This window comes from Nannobrachium achirus (assembly GCF_963921795.1).
Source record: "Nannobrachium achirus genome assembly, chromosome: 5".
Lineage (NCBI taxonomy): Eukaryota > Metazoa > Chordata > Actinopteri > Myctophiformes > Myctophidae > Nannobrachium > Nannobrachium achirus.
The window spans coordinates 36,398,778-36,418,013 of NC_137814.1; the positions used below are offsets into that span (position 1 = coordinate 36,398,778).

General features: G+C 42.5%; 1 protein-coding gene across 1 annotated transcript in view; it reads left to right on the forward strand.

The window, feature by feature from the left end:
- Positions 1-19,236, forward strand: part of agap3 (ArfGAP with GTPase domain, ankyrin repeat and PH domain 3) — a gene marked incomplete at both ends in the record, with an annotated part of 169,118 nt that overhangs the window by 91,501 nt on the left and 58,381 nt on the right. The window contains 4 exons of the mRNA XM_080726204.1: positions 595-750; positions 7,176-7,259; positions 11,917-12,021; positions 17,105-17,276. Coding sequence (XP_080582330.1) covers positions 595-750; positions 7,176-7,259; positions 11,917-12,021; positions 17,105-17,276 — 517 coding nt within the window. The remainder of the gene's footprint in view (positions 1-594; positions 751-7,175; positions 7,260-11,916; positions 12,022-17,104; positions 17,277-19,236) is intronic.

The following is a 19,236-nucleotide window of genomic DNA, read 5'->3' on the forward strand; positions in this document are numbered from 1 at the left end:
ATGTTCTTCATAGGTGGAGGGGTTTTAACCCATTTAGACTGGGAACGCATTATTACGCGTTATTTTGTGCTTTAACTATTGAAAAATAGCAGATATACAAGCTCGCAGCGTGGCACCGAGTGCCGCACTGCAAGCTTGTGGATCTGCTATGAAAAACCTGTTTCCTATCTAAAGATATTTAGTTTTAGGGGCCCCCCAGAAGCAAAATTTGAGTTACAAATGTTCGCTTAAAAATAAATATATTCAAAGATTTGCACACATTTTCACGACTTTTCAAAAATAGCAGATCTACAAGCTCGCAGTGAGCTTGTAGATCAAATAAAAGCAGACATTTGGTTTGTTGTGGTTGCTTGTAAAGGTCTAATATAATTGACCATTATTTTTGCATTTAGCTTGTCACAGTGCCGTTGCTGGAATGCAAAATGGTGGTTAGTTCAGAATTTATATTTCTACATCATAAAACCTATCCCAAATTGACCTGCTCTTTTTACCTTTGTTCTTGTCCTCTCTCTCTCTCTCTCTCTCTCTCTCTCTCTCTCTCTATCTCTCTCTCTCGTGCTGCTGGTTCCTCTTCATCTCTCTCTCCCTCCCCAGGCGGCGAACGGCGGAGGTGCATTCAGTGATTACTCCTCCTCTGTTCCCTCCACCCCCAGCATAAGTCAGAGGGAGATGCGCATTGAGACCATTGCTGCCTCCAACACACCCACGCCCATCCGCAAACAGTCAAAGCGCCGCTCCAACATTTTCACAGTAAGTATGCGGCAGCTGATGCAGAGCAACACCCACTCACACTACTAGGAGGTGCGCTGCATTGCAGACTCTGGCCACAAGAGGGAGACAGGTAGCTCGAAACCCACCAAAGCGACCCCTCCCCGTCTCTCTCTGACGCACATACAAAAGAGGCAGAGCTTCACTTAACACCTGCTACACAATGGGCAGATGAGCAAGAAAATAATTATTCAAACGCCCTAAAGAAAAACAGACAAACGACATCATCCCTTTCTCTAAAAGAAAATATCAAATCTATTCACTGTGGAAAAGAAAGTACGCTTTTTTCTTTTTATACGTCCTTTTATCTTCCAATGTGAAGCAAATCCTCCATAGTTACTCATCTCTCTCATAACCAACTGGACTCTTTATCTGCTCTGTCTAAATATTTGGCCTCCCTCCCCACTCGTCCTCTTATTTTTACTAGATCCTCTCTTTGCAGTGACTTCCCTTTTTTTGGGGTGGGAGGCAGGACCCCCACCAATGCTATTCCTCCAATCCGGCCACATTCAACCAGAAGTCAGACCCCAGTCCCTTGACCTGTTTTTAACCCCACTAATAACGCATGTCGGCACTACCAACCATTACACAACCCCAGCTACAGACACAGTAAAATCATCTCTTGTTTATTTGTTCATTTGTAACACAGTGAGTGTGTACATACAGCCAAACGGAACCCCCCTTCAGGGTGCTTCTGGTTGCATGATGGTTAAATAAGCCCTGAGGATTTTACTGTGTACTCTTGCCCTCCCCGCCACTAACTTCCTTATTGACTCCAACTCTACCCAGTCAAGGTTATTATAGTTGATATTTTTTTTAAATTATTATTATTATTTAGGTGTTTTCAGTTTCAGTACATTTTAATTCGTTTTTAAAACTGGTTTGCTTGTTTGCTTGTTTATTTTGTCAAAAGGCTAAGTTTCTGTTTAGTTTTTAGGTTTTTATTTTAATATGGCGTTGTCAGGGACGAGATTCTAAAAGCTTACAAAAATAGCTGCTCTACAAGGGACTCTATTTTAGCACTACAGACATGTTCCCTGTGGCACTAGTTAATTTCAGTTCATTTTGTAGGCACGCAATACAGTTTCAGTTAGTTACCTCAATTTAATGTTTTATTTCAGTTCACTAAAACATTTATTTTTATTACAGTTTGAGCTATTTCATTAGTTTTTTACTTGACTATAATAACCCTGCACCCACCCAGCCCCCTGCACCATTTACAGTACATCTGACGGCCCATAGATAAATATTGACTGGTAAGACACTGCAACCCTTCCCTAGCCGATAGATAACAGACTGTATCCCAACCCCTCTGTCTACCCGCTCTCTGCCCCTTGTCCTGTGTTATCTTCCCTTGCTTTTAACCTGTGTAGGATACGTGCGTGCACTAACCATTCTACTCTCCTCAGCTTATCCTAAAGCCTTGTCTTTTTTACCTGTAGCCTCTCTGCCCTTCTTTTACCCAGCCTCTGCCCTCTGTCCCCCTCCTCCCTCTGCTCCCTCGCCACGCAGGCACATTCTCAGTGTTGTTTGACACTCTCCGGGGTGCAGCCAACACTGAGGGTTTTACTGTGCGGCCTTCTCTGCTTTTTAACCCACCCTTTCCCCGACTCCTCCCCGCTCCCACTCTTTAACATCTCTCTGCCCCTCCACCTGTCCTCCCTGCCCTCTTCTATCTATGGCTGTCTCTCTCTCTCTCTTTCTCTTGCTCTTGCTCTCTCTCTGTCTCTCTATCTAACACACTGGTTCTCAGTGTCAGGTCCGGGGACCAACTGGGGGGTCCAAATGGACCCTTACTGCTCTGTAAACTCTGAGAGTGTACAGATAGAACGGCAAGGGTCCATTTGGTTCCATTTGTACGTTCTCAGAGTTCAATTAACAGCTCACCCACACTGCCCGCGACGCGATGTCCCGCAAAATACTGTACGCATATGGAGTGTCGTCCATTGCGTTGCGACGTAGCCTGAACCAATGAAATGAATAATAATAAAAAGTGTTTGGGGGACGGAACATGGCCATTTACCTCTATGGACATCGAAGCGAAACCTCGCTCAAATAGAGACTCTGCGAGCGAAAATAGGAGGGGTGGACGACGGCACGACACGTTGTCGCTCACGGTAGGTCAGGACGGTCTCATTGAAACAAATATATTTTAATGAGATTTCATCGCTCGCGTCGCATCGCGGGCAGTGCGGATGAGCTGTAACACTGTGGATTTTACAGTGTAGATTTGGGTACCAGCCAGAGGTGACCCATAACGTGGGTCCGTTTGGACCGCTGCTGGTCCCCGCACCCCACATTGAGAAACCAAGTGCTCTGGACACCCACCCCCTCCCTCCTCCCTGCCACCCCTCCTAACCCCCCCCCCCCCAGCCACTACTGTGTGGGCCACAGTGCTTCATGTGGCCTCCGAGCAGTGCCAGGTTTGTGTGCTAGCTCCCCATGTTCTCTCCCTTCCCCCCCCTGCTAGGTAGTGACTAACCATGTCCACCAGAGACATAACAAGCCTCTGCCCGTCTGCGTCATGGAGATGCCCAAGCACGCCACCTACCCGGTGTGGGTGCCGGATTGGCAGGCCGAGAGGGAGTTTCAGCTCATGACCTTCTGAAGGAGCAAAGCCAGTGGGTGGAGGAGGAGGAGGGGGCGGTCGGTCGGTCGGGTGGCGGCGGCGGAAGATGGTCGTGGATGCGGGAAGGGGGGTGGGCTTGGGTGGGGGGGTGAAGGATGTGCGGTTGAGTGGGTGGGGCGGAGCGGAGCGTGGAGGTGGTGATATTCAGCGTCCGCCCACACCTCTACCGCCGGTGACGGTGGAAGAGCTCACCATGGCATGGGCAAAGGAGAGAGGAAGACTCGAAAAAGGCCAACGTTTTGCCACCTCACAAAGAAACACGACAAGCCCACCCCCCACCCCCCACCCCATACCAGTAACTTTTTAAGGCTATCCCCTTGGTACGCCTTGCGTATTTTTTCCCCTGTTTATTTATTTATTTATTTCTGAATCAAAAGTCAGGTCTCTTTAATAGTCGGCAGGTCATTGTTGTCACCCTCATAAGTTGTACATTTTGATTATCTTGAACGGAAAGTCCCAGGACTGGTTGCAAAATAGGGAAATATGCCTTAATGTCATCAGTAGATAGAATTTGATAGATTGATATCAGTATTGACTCACTTTAATCATTGCACACTAGTTATGAAATTCTACTGTTAGAACGAACAGAAAAACGGAGGAAAATATTTATTTTAACGTTTAAAGTAATATTTGCGACCTTCTTTTTGCTGACCTCATGGTACTGGCACTGGGACTCTTGAAATGATGGAAAAATAAGATAGACCATGAATAATCTGTAAAATCGAATCCCTCCAAAGTGATTACGGGACCGTTTTGAAAATGATCATGTCAGACATGGAAAATTACATCAATACTTTTTAGCTGTCAACAGTCAATGGATATAGGCCAAGCCACCTTTTTAAAGATGCAATAGTTGCAGAATTTTATTTAAAAAATAAATAAGATTAAAAGCTTTAGTAATAAATACAATTATTGTTTATCTCTTGATCTTCACTCATTTCATCTCCCTCACCTCAGTCATGATCATCTGAAGACAAATTTTGTCATAACAATGTTTGGCCACTAGATGGCAGCACAAAACACATAATCCTTTCCTAGTGCTTCCATAATCAAGTAACCATAAAGATGGGTTTTGGCATCTGTCTGAAGTTCCTTGAAGTCTTTAGGACACCCTTTTGTCTCAAAAAGCACACTCTTAAAGTCAAACAAATTGGCTACTTTTTCATTTCCTCTTACTTATTCATATCCATTATATCCATTTATACTTGTCTGACATTTTACAATTTTGACACAATTTTTACAACTCAATTTCATATTAGTTTTTTTTAGTTTTTAAGCCCTTTCTAAGCCATTTCACTTTGTTTGTCCCTTGAGGGTTTTTTGTTTTGTTTTGTTTTTTAACCAGTACTCCACAAATGAAACAAACCCTAACAGTACAAGAAATAACCATCTGAAATGTTTCTCAATATTTGCAGATTTGTGCTTCTGTTTCCAACCTTTCGTCAACAAAAAGGGCTTTCCAACTCCTTCCCAATTAGAAGAGCGTGATCGTTAAATAAAGAGTCCCCCTGCTTTGCCAATCCTGATAGGAGATTATTATAGCGGATTATTGAGGACTTATAGCGTGTTGCTGCTTTACCCTTAGTGCTCTCTACTGCATTCAGGGTAATGCAAAGAACTTGCACTATGGAGACCGTAGGACGTTTTTAAAGCAACCGTAATTATGAAGTTGCCTGCTTGGGCTCATAGCAGACTGTCAAACACACAACTGCGAACACGAGACAGACTGTAGGGACTCTTCTGGTCTGGAAACGGCCCGTCCATCTCTGCTTCCCGTTCAAACAAGCTCATGAAAACTATCTGTGTGCAGTCAAGTCACTCTTGGAACTGTTAGCCAGTCACCCCCAAAAGACTAAACTCTTACATCCCACTCAACTGCCCCCCTTGCCATAAATGAGGACTCAAGGACTAAGAGGTGCCAAGTACACTCTGTTGTAGTATTGTTTTTTGTAGGTGTCCCTCATTCCTTTGGTCAAATTTCATTTGATTTGTATTTATTTTCTAGGATAAAGTATGGAATGGGTTTTAAAAGGTTGTGTGTGTGTGTGTGTGTGTGTGTGTGTGCGTGTGTGCGTGTGTGTGTGCGTGCGTGCGTGCGTGTGTGCGTGTGTGTGTGTGTGTGTGTATACATACATACATACATACATACATACATACAGTATGTGTGTGTGCGCTAGATTGAAGGGTATTTGAAATGAGTATATTTGGGTAGTTTTATGAAGGCCTTCATAAAAATCAGAGCAGGGCGTGCGAGGTACTGAAGACGTTGTAAAGAGAGATATAAACAAATGAAACTGGGTTGCACCGACTTTTCTGAATGTAGTTACAGTTCATTTATTTTCCTTTTTATTTATTTATTTTTTCCATATTCCATCATTTATTTATTACGTTATTTATTTGTTATTTATTTATTTATTTCGTTTTGGTACAGAGATTATGAACTATTGCATAATCGCTTTTCTATAATGAACGGATTGAAAATTATAGACTGCTGTATATCTTGTATTGTATTTTATTTACAATCGTAACTTATTCAAAATATAGTACATACATATATGAAATATATGAAATAATGCCTTTCTTGTCCATCCTATATTTTGTGGGAACTGCAATGTTTGGCTCAATCTGTTGAATATTTGGAAGTGAACCTGTGACTTGCTTTGTATGGTGTCTGTATACAAGCTAAAAAAAAAAGAAAATTATACTTAAAAATAATAATAAAATGTTGGAAAAAAAAATCTGAAGCAGAGTTTGGTTTACTTGAACTCAGACTCTACCTCTCTCCATTGGTGACTGGGCATTCTCATGTTGTGAATGAGACCATAACCACCCCTGTTTGTCCCTTGTACCTCATGGTTTATCTGTGTTGGGGGATGTCATTCAGATAATGTATTTCGCTGCCACATTCAGTAAATTTTTCCTTATTCAGTCAATATTCTCTCCACAGGAAGGACTTGGAGGAATGTGAAATGTATTTCTGCATCTCCCCTTTTTTGGTTGGGGTCACTTTTACTTGCTGTTTCTAACCCTAACATTTACACTACGTGTTTGCACTGAATATGATGTTGGCATGACTTTGAATTTGATTTTATAATGTTCCAACAGGCGTTACAGGTGGAAGAAAGCACTAACAAAGTTTCCTGTAAAGAAAAGAAAACAGAAAATAACCCATTTTCCCTTCTCTCCCTTTGACCTGTTATTTGCTGTAACTTAAATTAACTGTGCTACAAAGTTGTTGTTCTTTTGTCAATGCATCTAAGCAAAAGGCACGTCAGAGCTGTGGCTGGGTAACGTTAAAGCAGGTGGTCCTCAGGTCTGCTAATGGACCTCTGGGTCTGAAACAAAGGGAAGGATCGGCCAGTGGTTTGCAGGGCTGAGTCATGACTCAATGTGTGGTCGTCTTTGGTCTTCTCTGTGTTGAGATGGTCTTCTGTGTCTAGTCTGGTCTTGGTCTGGTCTTTTTTTTTATACTTGCACGTCAGTGTTAATGCTCTTTGTTCCGCTGGTCTGCTTGTTTGTTCATTTCGAGCTTCTTTTGAGACTTTTTATTTTGCAATGTCGAGTCTCCCACATTACTGCATATACTTGGACAAACACGCACGCCTCACTCACCCCCTGAACCACCACTCTCACACTGATATACACTGCACACGCACTCACGCACATACACACACACACGCACGAACACACACGCACCCACACCCACCTTGCACATCCCTCTCTGCATCAGCATCAATGTTTCACTTTAGTTGCTGACTGACTCTTTTTTTTCTTGCAGTCACGAAAAGCCAGTGAACAAGCAAAGAGCGTTGACACTAAAACAGACAACATAGGCAGTGGAAGGGCCATACCGATCAAACAGGTGAGTGTCTTTTTCTAAACTTTGCCCTACAACACTCATATTTAGATGGGTAAGTATTAGGGCATTAACGAAAAAGTCGACAAGTCGACTTCATTACACAAGTCGACTCCCACCAGAGAAAGTCGAAAGTCGAAGTTGAGGGAAAAAAAAATCTATTGTGAGAATAGCAGATCAGATTGGCTATTTTCACAATTTCTGCCTCTATATATTTGACCATTTGGATTAAAAAGTCCTTAAATGATTAAATTTAGAAATGTGCAGATACCCTCTATACACTTGAACTTTATGTTGGTTTGTTTACAGTTTAGTGAGAAAACAATGTTTCACATTAAGTTAATCATCTGGGGACCCTCCAAAATAATTGGGGGGTTGTGTGTGATGTGATGACGTCATCAAACGATAGAGTCGATTTCAACTCAACTTTTTACTCAGTCGAGTTGACTTGGAAAAATCACAAGTCGTTAATGTCGTTAATGTAAGTATAATACATCTAATGTGTTGGTAAATGACTGTGTTCTATCCTTGATAATTGACATTCAGTATTTATGACCTGATCCAAGTACATTTAGTCTGTGGGCAAACTGAGACGTTCTCACCACTAGATGGCGACATGAAACAACACAAAGTAATTGTCAAGTCTTTGGGTTTGCAGCCAAGCAGAGAGTTTGAGAAGAACATCAGAAAGATTGGCATTTTACAGTTTGCATAGATCACACTCGTCCCAAATAAAACAATAATTTTACACTATAATATTATAATTGAAAATGTAGGCTGCCAATATTGCATGTACATATTGTTGGCTGTTATACAATTTCATAAAAGCTCATTAATGTAAGCATAGGTCAGACATTGGTCATAAATAACTGGAAAGTACAGTAAGCTGTTTGTTATCATGAATATCCAATTTGTAATGTATTTATATTCTCAGTGCTTTTATTTTGTGTCAAGTTTCCAGTGTTATTTTTTTTTTTTTATATCCAACTGCAAAATTGACTATTGCAGAATAATACAGTTGTATATGTTAAAACGGATACTTATATTTTATTTTCTCAGTTCTTGTAAAATAAATTAAAATGTTGTAAAAAATAAATCTTAAATTAAAATGATGTCAAACAGGAAAATCTGAATAGTAAGTAAGAAACCTGAGTACTATTTCTAAATGTGAAACATGAATTGGATCAGGAATAGATATTGATTGGAGCAATCAAAATACAGTATGTCACTAAACTTAGATTATCATCTTCAACTGCAAATGATAGAAATGGTCAAAGAATGTATTTTTTTAATACATAGTGAGCCAAACTTTCACATTACCTGATTTTGAGAAAACTGCCACGATTTGGGTTAAATAAATTGCCGGTTGAACCCAGCTTTCAACAGCTATCTTTTTATTTTTTATTTTTAAATGTTTAATACTGTATGTCTGTTCTATATTGTATATATACAGTAGGCTACATTTATTTTCGGCTATGCATAAAATATGATTTCAAACATATTCATGCAAACCTATATTTGTAAACATAATTCAAATATTATATTATATTATTTTCTATTATATGCACTTAAATCACTCATCAAGAAACAACCACACCAAACGTATAAACCGTGTGCCAGCTGTTAAGCAGCTATTTAATTTCCATTCTGTCTCAGTAAACTGTGCTGTCCATCATGAGGATCAGTGACTCTCCCTGCAGTGTCTCTGTCAGCTTTGAAAAGGTTTCAATAGGATTAGGGCACAAGGGATAGGTGAACAGGAGGTCAGTAAGCAACACAAACTAAAGGAAATGCCCCTGTAAACATCTTTACAGTAAGCTCTCCTATTCAGACCTATTAGTTTCTCTGGGTAACTCCTCCTGACAATAATATGGCCAACAGCCGTTCCCCTTTTCCCAGGAGTTTTCTTTTTTTTTGGGAGGGGGGGGGGGGGGGGGGGGGGTTTGAGCCAGGAGGGCATGGGGGGGGGGGGGTTGACTGGCGGATGGCCAAGCCGGTCAACTGCACAATCAAGGAGATCAAAGTGTCAATGTGGGCTTAATTACCCCCACACACCACCCCCCCGAAACAAACACACACACACACACACACACACACACACACACACACACACACACACACACACACACACACACACACACACACACACACACACACCCCCCTCATTGCATTGGGCAAATTACCCCTCCCTGCTCCAGCCCCCTCCCGCCTTTGAAAATGGTAAGTGAGGGCAACAATGCACCCGGTACTGAGGAATTGGGCTTTTCTCTCTGCGCCCCCTCCAGTTCTGTGGACCATCACAAAAGGCTGGCCTATCACTCAGCCGCGCTGGCAGGATGCAGCTTCTTTCTGGGTGCCGGGACAATAGAATCTCCTCTTGTGTAGATATGACAATTGTCTGGACACAGGCCTGTCTCCTTATGTCGCGCAGGCTGAACACGATGATCATTCCGTGTGTGTTGGTGTGAGAGTCGAGAGCAAGCAAGAGATGCAGAAACAGCACCACACAGACACACACACAGTAAAACCCTCTGTGTTCACCCTGAGATTCATTGAATCAAATGGGCCTTTAACAGGTCCATTTCACTCAACATTTGTACACTCCGAGTTACGAATGGATAAATTAGCTGTGCATTTTAATGTGCACGGTTCCTTTCGACTCGCTAACACCCCCGTATCAGCAGGGCAAATGATAAAACGATTACGGAAAAAAGGAGGTCAAATTATTGTATAAGTTTATACCGGTAATTACTTGAAGAGACACGTTTGAGATTTATTGCAGTTCTATCAGGCCAACATCTTCTAAATTAAATAATGTGCTGACCAAGAGATTTTACGTTTATTGTCTGAGAATACATATTGATCCTCAAAGCATTGATGAATTTATGAAGCACCGCGCTGATTGAATGTATAGATTTAATGTAGGCAACAAGACGAGCAGCATATTTGCTTGTATAACATGCATTCCAGTCGCCAGAGGCCTTGTAACTGGATCATTTGCTTTGTATGATTACAAAGCCATTAAAATGTGTTTACAGTTGTTTTATTGACCAAAATGTGCCCATTATGGGTGGTGGTCGGCAGTGTTCAATTTAACAAAAAGGGTTTATAATCTTTCCCCCCTTAGAATCAATACGCGCTGCTCAATATTTGAGAAAGAATTAACCATGTTTTTTCCTGAGATTAATTGTTAAATACCAATATAATTCTATTATAATCGTATGCCTCATTACTTAGTCACTCATCTGCTTTGAAGCTCAACAAATTGTACGTTATTTGTTCAATACTTATACAAATCCTAAGTTGGCAGGCTCTGGCATCAAGCAGTTAGAAAATGTTGCTGCCCGTCTGTGGCAACATATTATCAATGGATTTTGGGCTTTTCCCACAGTAATACATTTTATTCTGAAATACAAAAAATTAAATGTCCTGGGGTGTTTGTACCAGAAATAAGATTTGTGTTCTGAGCTTGTAAATTGTCTATTTTTACTAATTTGTCATAATGATGAAGAACATCGGGCTTAATTGGTTAAAGTGGGGGACAGTGACAGGATAGCGGAGCCCTGCTACACTTTGGGCTTCAGCGTGTGGCCCAGCGTCAGCAGTCGGCGCCTTAGAGATCAAGCAGGGTGAGGATTAGGATGATTGTCGGCAAACAGCCTGGTGCCCAGTTCACCGAAGGTCAGCTGTTCCTGATGTGTTAATCAGGATTATACCCCTGCAGGACGGGCCAGGCTAGAAAAACATTTCAGTGAGCCCCCTCCCTAGCCCTCTCTTTCTCTCTCTCTCTCACACACACACACACACACACACACACACACACACACACACACACACACACACACACACACACACACACACACACACACAGGCTGTAAAAAGTACAAACACCCCTCCCCTCCCCTAATCCCCTAATTAAGCGGGCCCCTCCTCAGTCCTTAACCCCTAGCAAACTTCCCAGCCCCTGCACTCAGCGTTTGGTCACCTCCAGCCAAGGAACCGCATTGTTTACCGGTGGATTTAACTCTGCAGATAAGGGAACCATTTGAAGCCTTTAAAAATGCCCCTGAAGATAAAGTGGGATAGAAGAGAGCGTTGAGTGAGCTTTGAAGAAGGGAGATCACACTCCCTAATCCCAGGATTGAGAGGTCCTCCAGAGTTCACCTATGTTATGTGTATGGATGCAGGGAGGAGGTCTGAATTGGATTGCCTCTCTTTTTGTGAATGGATGCTGTTTCACTGGGAACTGGCCAAGTGTGAAGGGTTCAAGTTGCAAACACACATAACACTGTAATGTATTTATCTGAGAGGGTACACATGTTGGGTCCATTTTGGTTAAATGTGTACACTCTCAGAGCCATATGAATACATTAATTGCAGATTTTACTGTGTATGCTGAATTATTAAAACAACGTCATTTATGTATTTTAAATATACTGTACCTGGGTTTTAGTTTGTTTTGATGATCAATATATTTAACTATGAGGGTAGTTCCTCTACATGCATGGTGTATGTTGGCGTGTGATTCCAATTCAGGTCCATGGATGTACTGTAATGCATAAGTTAATGTGCATTGGTTGTCAGTTAACTTTGAATATAATACTCAGTGATGATTTAAAACATGGATTCTCACCGTAAATGCTCCTTGTGTGGTTTCTTACAGGGAATGCTTCTGAAGAGAAGTGGGAAATCGCTCAACAAAGAGTGGAAGAAGAAATACGTGACGCTGTGTGATAATGGTCTCCTCACCTACCACCCCAGTTTACATGTGAGTCTCACCACTTCCCTTCCCATTACCTGGCTCTTAAGCACTTGCTACGGTGACATATGTACCATTTAAACATATTTTGCCTATTCAGCTGAATTCTCTGCATGCAAATGCCCTTTTTACACCCACTCTTTTGAGTTGAGCTAGTAAGGTTCAAGGTTTCTTTATTGTATGTCTTGTGTACATAGTAATTTTGTTCTGGTTCCTCAGACATTGTAGCAGCAACAATACTAATACATTATTGAAACATAATGCAACATTAAGGAGATTAATAAAGCAATAATTAAAGACTAGTTGCAGTATTAAACATACATGCAAGGAAAATAAAAAAATAATCAAAGAACAGCAGCAGTATTAAACAGTTTGTCCATTGGTCCTCATGCTTAAGGTGCTTGAAGGTGTCGTGTGTAAGGGTGGGACGATACGCGATATTATCGTTTATCGTGATAAAAACACTGACGATAATCGTATCGTGGATATTTAATTTATCGTGATATTGTCCTCCGTCATGCACTGGGATTTCTTTTTCACTCTCTATCAAATGTCCAAAATAGCCGATCTGCTTGTAGATCTGCTATTCTTTGGCAAATGTTCCGCCTCAGGATAATAGATTTTGATTATTGCGATAATATCGTAAATCGCGATTTATTTTGTCACAATAATCGTGATATGACATTTTGATATCATCCCATCTCTAGTTGTGTGTAAGGTTCTTACTCCCAAGTTATAAACATCTGTCTATGCCAGTGTCCTTGGCATTATTGTGCACATACGCTGCATGCTGCTAAATATGGATCCTGCAGTTTTCCAGGTGTGGAGCATTAGGCCTGTGAAAAGCAGCCATTCGTACGGCAAAATCTGGGCTATATGACTTTGAATAGTGTTTGCAAAACATTTATGGATTTAACGTTGGTATCACGTTTCCTCTAAACTTCTTGAGTTACAAAACTCAACACTGTAAATATATATTTTATGTTTACTGAAATCAACACGCGTTTAGCCATTTTCAACATGGTGTCTATATTATGTCATTATAGGCGTGAACTTCAAATATTTACAAAAATAGTACGAAAATACGACGAAGTATGCAATAGGGTTTAAGTGGTTAAAAGGATGAGACGAAGAGGTCATAAAGACTGTGGTGAACTTTATTTCCTTTTGAGACTTTTGCAAAGATGCAATCATGAAAATACAAATGATTTTGGATTGAAGGTTCATTAAGATCCACTTCCATATCAGAGTGGTTGATGTACGGCCCAGCCCTCTCTGAGACTGTAAGCAGGGATGGAGCAAACGGGAAGGCCTACCGGTCATCACTGTCCCACGTGGTGCCTTGATGCTGGCTAATGGAGACATGGCTGTGCTGCTGCGTGCCCGCCGTGCCCAGACGCCATGCTGGCTTGTATTTATAACGGCTCTCACCGCGTGGCGGCTGAGCCTGACCAGCCTCCCACATCCATCTCTGTCAGAGTCCCGCTGGGCCTCTAATACCTCTTAAACACTCGGCTGGCTGGCAGCAGACAGCTCAGGAGACCCTGTCCCCCCACCACACACACACACACACACACACACACACACACACACACACACACACACACACACACACACACACACACACTCTCTCTCTCTCACAAGCCCTGTCCATCTTTCTCCGGATCCTTTTAATCTTTCTCCATCACTCTCACTCTTCCTATCCAACCTTTAGCTTATGGTTCCAGTCTCTGACTTAAACACTGGTTGACAATTCAGCAACACACTGTTGATGACATACCGAGGACTTTTTTTTAAATAACGTGCGTATGGCATTTGTAATCTCACCAAGAAGGTATCCTGAAAATTCTATTGGGTTCGTCCAATGTTGTTCAATTACTTCTTTAGCGTGACATGGCTCGCGTGTCGACCCCAACCCTGACATGCTTTATACCAAGCTTAGTATATTATGGCCTTGTTGTATTGACAGTGCGTTAGTGGTTTAATTTACTAGCAGTTATTAGCAGTGCAGTGTAGCGCAGCGGTGATGTATGTAATTGACCGGACGGGCTATCTCTTGATCATTATAGCTGTTACAGGTCATCAGGGCGATCTATGAGTGTCTCGCGTCTCGCGTCTGCTGTCTTTACTCAGGGAGGTGCGATGGGAGCGACGGTTACATTAGCACCGTAGCAGCTCAGACTCATTCGGAGCGGCGAAGCAGAGGAAGTGTAAAGAAAAAAATCACACCCGTGTGAAGTGGAGCTGTGTGTGTGTGTGTGTGTGTGTGTGTGTGTGTGTCTGTGTGTGTGTGTGTGTGTGTGTGTGTGGATCGTGTGTACCGATTTTTGTGACATTTGAAGAAAATATGTAGGAAAAGGAGCAAAAAGTGTGTTTTGGAGAAAATTCAAGATGGCGGAAAATCTATCATGGCGCAAATGGGCGTGGCCTATATGGGGAGATGCGTCATGACCCAAGGAATCCAGGGAAAAAATATTTTTAATTTTCCGACCTACGGTTCAAGAGTTACAGGCCAAAACGTAAAGTGGGGTGTTATGGCGCCACCATGCGGCCAAATGACACAATTATTTTTTATTTAATCCTTGAAATCATTATGAACCTCCTCTCCAAGTCTTGAAACTCTAGCCCCTATGGTTTGCGAGAGACAAATAATTGAATGTGAGTTTTTGCGATTCCCATTATAAGTCAATGGGGAAAATTAATTCACTAATAAATTAATATCAATTAAACTATTGAACCTTTCTCTTAGCAAGTTACTAGCCCACGATTCCCGAGTAAGCCGGTCGATTTGACATATGGCGCGAGTGTGTGGTGGCAAAACTGTGGGACTAGTAGCGTGCCGAAGTTTAGGAAGTTCAGGCTACATACAGACACACAGACAGACACACAGACACACAGACAGACCCACACGGCCACGTATAGGGAGCCTGTGCTTCACACAGCTCCAAAAAAATCACACCCGTGTGAAGTGGAGCTGTGTGTGTGTGTGTGTGTGTGTGTGTGTGTGTGTGTGTGTGTGTGTGTGTGTGTGTGTGTGTGTGTGTGTGTGTGTGTGTGTGTGTGTGTGTGTGTGTGTGTGTGTGTGTGTGTGTGTGTGTGTGGATCATGTGTACCGATTTTTGTGACATTTGAAGAAAATATGTAGGAAAAGGAGCAAAAAGTGTGTTTTGGAGAAAATTCAAGATGGCGGAAAATCTATCATGGCGCAAATGGGCGTGGCCTATATGGGGAGATGCGTCATGACCCAAGGAATCCAGGGAAAAAATATTTTTAATTTTCCGACCTACGGTTCAAGAGTTACAGGCCAAAACGTAAAGTGGGGTGTTATGGCGCCACCATGCGGCCAAATGACACAATTTTTTTTTATTTAATCCTTGAAATCATTATGAACCTCCTCTCCAAGTCTTGAAACTCTAGCCCCTATGGTTTGCGAGAGACAAATAATTGAATGTGAGTTTTTGCGATTCCCATTATAAGTCAATGGGGAAAATTAATTCACTAATAAATTAATATCAATTAAACTATTGAACCTTTCTCTTAGCAAGTTACTAGCCCACGATTCCCGAGTAAGCCGGTCGATTTGACATATGGCGCGAGTGTGTGGTGGCAAAACTGTGGGACTAGTAGCGTGCCGAAGTTTAGGAAGTTCAGGCTACATACACACAGACACACACACAGACAGACAGACAGACAGACCCACACAGCCACGTATAGGGAGCCTGTGCTTCACACAGCTCCAAAAAGGAGGGGGGGAGGAGAGATGGAAAAAGAGGGGGAGAGAGGGAGGGAGGGAGGAGAGAGGGAGAGGGGGAACCTTTAATTTCGCAGTCAGCCAAGCCATCCACACAATCACCTTCTGTTAATTCTATCAGCTACATCAATTAAATTGTTTGTAGAAACTAATTGAATGTGGCTTAATCACACATCTTAATAGCTTTGCACGCTTCGATCTGGCTGTTAATTCCCGCAATAAAATGAAATGAGAGCGCTCACTGGGTAATTAGCGAGGAGGCTTGGGAAAGAAATGAGTGCTTTATGACATGGTAATAAAGCAGAGGAGCCAGTGAGGGGACGGCGAAGGCCGAGCTCGTCTCTTTCTGGGCCTTTTTTCTGCTGAGCCCAATGATTTTCACCTTGGCTTCCCACATTTGGGGCGAGTATCGCTTAAAGCCGAATCAAATGGCCAAATTGAAGGAGAATGAGACTGTTTGCATTCATTAAGCCTCGCATCCCTCCGCGTGGAGGAGGGTGACGTGGGCACAGGTGATGAGGCTTTACAGTCATGTTCCACCGTCACAAACGCCCTCCGTTCACTCTGTGTGGGAATGGAGTACGGAGTAGTGTTTTCAATCTGTTGTCCTTGGCTCGCATGATTCAGATCATACTTTGTTTAATAATTTGGGTGAATCACCGGCCGACCCACGTCTGTGTGTGCGTGCACACACACCTACACACACATACAATATCTCACACAACACACACAAATATATTGAAATCAACGAGAACTCAAAGCACATTATTTGCGTACTTTCTACTTGAACTTTGAGAGTCAATAAACATAACAGTTTGTCATGCTAATGGATTTCATGTTCTAATGCAAGGGTCTTCAACAGGGGGTCCGGGACCTCTAGGTGGTCCTCAAAGTTACTACAGGGGGTCCTCCAAATATTTGTGTGATAGAAACGTTTCTCCTTTTTTATATGAACCACTTGAACCCTATAGGTGTCCATATTCTGAGAACTTTAGCCAAAAATAGCAGATCTACAAGCTCACAACACCTCGCGCTACAAGGCGTTGTGAGCTTGTAGATCGGCTATATTTGGCAAAGAGGTTTGGTGTAGAGGGGGAAAAAGAGCAGATCAAGTACAGAGTGAAAGGTCAAGTTTATTAATTAAGTATTGACAGTTCACATAGTTAATATCTGAAAACACAAATAGACGTGAATCCAAAATCCGCTGATGATTGTGCTGTCAAACAATGAAACGTATATGGAATCTATGAAAAGGTTGTGGGGGTCCCTGCTTCATCTCCCTCTCAACTAAGGGGTCCTTGGCCTGAAAACGTTGAAGAACCCTGTTCTAATGTGTTCCAGGACTACATGCAGAACGTGCATGGGAAAGAGATCGACCTGCTCAGGACAACAGTCAAGGTTCCGGGGAAGCGGCCGCCCCGAGCCGTGGCCACCGTCGCTCCGACCGCCAGTCCCAAAACCAACGGCCTGACCAAGGACCGCAGCACGTTGCAGCTGGGTGTAGGAACCACAGGTGAGAGGTCCAGGTTCACCATGACACTGACTGTTATAGCCCACAGTACATCCCAGAGAGTTTACAAATGGAACCAAATGGACCTGTAAGGGTCTGTAACTTCCAGTGTGGGAGCAGTAGTTCCTTTATTAGGCAGTTTAAGCTCGATGATTTTCAGGACGGCAACGCCAGGCGGAGTACGGCTGCTGTGACGTAATGGCCGTAGCAGTCAGAATCGTTAAACAAACAGCCGTCGGCAACGGGGTCCCACCCCTTTTACTGAAGTCTTTGGTTCCCATGGCGACGTGTCCATTCAGCAGACGTTGTAGCCTCAACGTGGAAAGGGAGCTTCTGGCGCTGTAGAGACGGCTGCGACGGCGGCAGGTTTATCTATCGAGCGCTGATCATTTCCGGTTACCGTTCTTGTCTGCCGTAGCCGTCGATTGCTTAAAGTCGCTATTAACTCCACTACTTTTTGCGGTAAAGAGTAGTGTAACTAATTGGAATTTTCCATTTCAGTAACGTTGTTACAATTACTGACATTTAAATGGGCTTGTTACTTTATGTGAAAATAGCAACTTCAGAGGATTAAAGCTTTTAATCAATAATGATCTACTCTCACTCTGTGACCTCCCACTCCGCTGTACTGTAGTTCTAAATGTTAAATGCTTACCTTTTCTGAACACTGTATCAAAATGTCAAAGTATTCCCAGTATCCTACAGATATCTTGTTCCAACGGTCTGGAACATTTTTATTGATGCGTTGAAACAATGTTTCAAGTTCTGTTTTTGCCAGCCTGGGCTGAATTTGTACAAATTGACACTCATGGGCCCCTTTGATTCAATTTGTACATTCTCGGAATTAAATTATCACTATGGATTTGACTGTGTTGTTCATAGTATTCACATTATTGAAGAATATCACACAATTATTCTCAACCCTTCACACCAACATGGGGTTTATCAAGCCATTCTTGTTTATGCTTTTTGGGATGAATGCCAACCCTTTATGTCAAGAGCTCTTCTTCTTATTTTATAGTTATATTAATATTAATATTTATAAATTATATTACAACTAAAACATACAGTTTATTATAACTAGATAAGGGCTTATGTAAGTAAAGTACCTGTCCACCACGGGAAAATCCCGTTTGGCTGGTGTAGCGATAAGGCGGTGTAGCTATAAGGCGGTTGTCACAGTTATTGTCCACGACATTGCAAGCGGCGCGAAGGCCAGTGGACCTTGGTCCTGCTCTTCCCCCCCGAGCGCCGCAGGCGCGAGTGCCCGCAAAGAGCGGGCCAGGGCCGGCCGCGCGAGTTACGAAGCCGTGGTGAATGCAATCGTTATATTTATGCCCAGGCTGTAAGGCGCATGATAAACGCATGAATGGGATGAAGCCTTATTGCTACACCGCCTTATCGCTACACCGCCCAACCGGGACTAGCCCTCCACCACTGCGTCTAGTTGTTCGAATCCACCATGGTGCATCTGGCTTGGCCGAGCATCTATACAAACTCAATTGGTCGGAGGGAAGCTTGGGAAGGGAGGGTGATATTTGTTACCTCATGTACAATTTACTATTTAAGCATTTAGCAGACGCTCTTAATCCAGAGCAATTTACAATAAGCAAGGTAATGCATCAATGCATTAACATCAATACATCGAATGGAAAGAAATAGTAGGCAAATCTAAGAAAAACAGGTAGACCAAGCACCTATTCAGTAAAAACTTCATTACAAATTATAAGGTAAAACCTTTTCTAAATTACATGTATGGTCATTTGAGGGTAGGCAAATGCTACGGTAAGTGCTATGGGCTAAGGTGGAGTCTGAATAGGTGAGTCTTCAGACCATGGCGGGAGCTAGGGAGTGAGTCTGCAGTTCTAAGTGCAACTGGGAGTTTATTCCACAGTTTGGGGGCCACAGAAATGATCTCGATCTAATATACAGCAAAGGCACAGGCCAAATTACAATGAAACAA